Raw genomic sequence first — 1,448 nt, forward strand, 5'->3', positions numbered from 1 at the left:
GATGAAGAGGAAGACCAATTGATCGAATTGGACCTTGAGATCAAAGAAAATGAAGTTGTTAGAGAAGAAGTAGCAACACCGAAACCAGTGGTGAAAGAAACAGACATTGAACCCAAACCGGTTGTTAAGCTCCCATTCCCCACTCGGAACAAGAATAAAGGGCAACATGAGAAAATTTTTGAAAAATTCTTAGAGTTGTTCAAGAAGCTGGAAATTAACATTCAACGTTGTTGGAGGAACTTGAACAAATGCCTACATATGCAAAGTTCATGAAGGATATCATTTCTAAGAGGCGTACCGCCGACACTAACCCAATTATTCTCATTCAAACGTGTAGTGCTATTTTGTGGGGTATGATGATTCCGATCAAGAAGAAGGATCACGGAGCTGTCACTATCCCATGTACTATTGGAGATAGGTCGTTCAACAAAGCTCTGATTGATCTGGGGGCTAGTATCAGTCTTATACCGTTATCTATCTATAAAATTCTTGGTATAGGGGTTGTGCAAGATACCAGAATGACACTCCAATTTGCCGATCATTCGGTCAAGAAACCGTATGGCATTGTCGAAGACGTTCTGGTAAAAATTGATAAGTTTGTTTTTCCGGTGGATTTTGTAATTCTCGAAATGCCGGAAGATGAAGAGATCCCTCTCATTCTAGGGAGACCCTTTCTGGAGACGGGACGGTGCTTGATAAACATTGAAGAAGGAACTATGACACTGAAAGTTTATGATGAAGAATTAAAAATCGATGTTCGAAACACCATGAGGTACAAGGATGATATTTGTACAAGTCACACTATAGAGGTTTTGGATCAAGTGACGACATTTGATAACCTTTTTCCTACACCCCAACACGTTTGGAGAGAGTGTTGAGTTTGTCCATTTTCGAGTCGGATAAAGAGGTAGACAACAGGGACTCTGAAGTGCTTGCCTTGTTGGACGCACAAACCCCATGGAAAGGATCTAGACCACGCCGGTGGGAAGATTTATGCCTACCTCCATATAGTGAGGAGAATGAAGAACTTAAGAAGGAAACAGAGTTGAAATAACTTCCTGACAACCTCAAATATGTCTGTCTCGAACCTGAAGGAAAATGTCCTGCTATCATAAACTCAAGCCTTCAGGACATCCAAGAAGAAAAACTCATCCAAGTCTTGAAAAAGTACAAAAAGGCTATTGGATGGACAATTGAGGATTTGAAGGGTATTAGCCCTACTGTTTGCATGCATAAAATTTTAATGGAAGACGACCACAATCCAGTAGTCCAACGACAGAGGAGACTCAACCCGGCAATGAAGGAAGTGGTTCGGAAAGAGGTGGTTAAGTTGTTGGATGCATGTCTTATATATCCCATCTCTGATAGTCCGTGGGTGAGTCCGGTGCACGTTGTCCTAAAAAAAGGGGGTACCACCGTGATAAGGAATGAAAAAAAATGAGCTAATT

The 1,448-nt window shown here is 41.2% G+C and overlaps 1 protein-coding gene across 1 annotated transcript; it reads left to right on the forward strand.

Moving 5' to 3' along the window:
* Positions 1-248: 248 nt before the first annotated feature.
* On the forward strand, positions 249-878 carry LOC127102445 (uncharacterized). Its single transcript, XM_051039817.1, has one exon. It carries the CDS (start codon positions 249-251, stop codon positions 876-878), a length of 630 nt encoding a protein of 209 aa, XP_050895774.1.
* The last annotated feature ends 570 nt before the right edge of the window (positions 879-1,448 follow it).

The sequence above is a fragment of the Lathyrus oleraceus genome, chromosome 7 (genome assembly GCF_024323335.1).
Source record: "Lathyrus oleraceus cultivar Zhongwan6 chromosome 7, CAAS_Psat_ZW6_1.0, whole genome shotgun sequence".
NCBI lineage: Eukaryota > Viridiplantae > Streptophyta > Magnoliopsida > Fabales > Fabaceae > Lathyrus > Lathyrus oleraceus.

Bases quoted from the DNA above. Each gene is read 5' to 3' on its own strand.
- LOC127102445 (XM_051039817.1), top strand. From the start codon at position 249: ATGCCTACATATGCAAAGTTCATGAAGGATATCATTTCTAAGAGGCGT.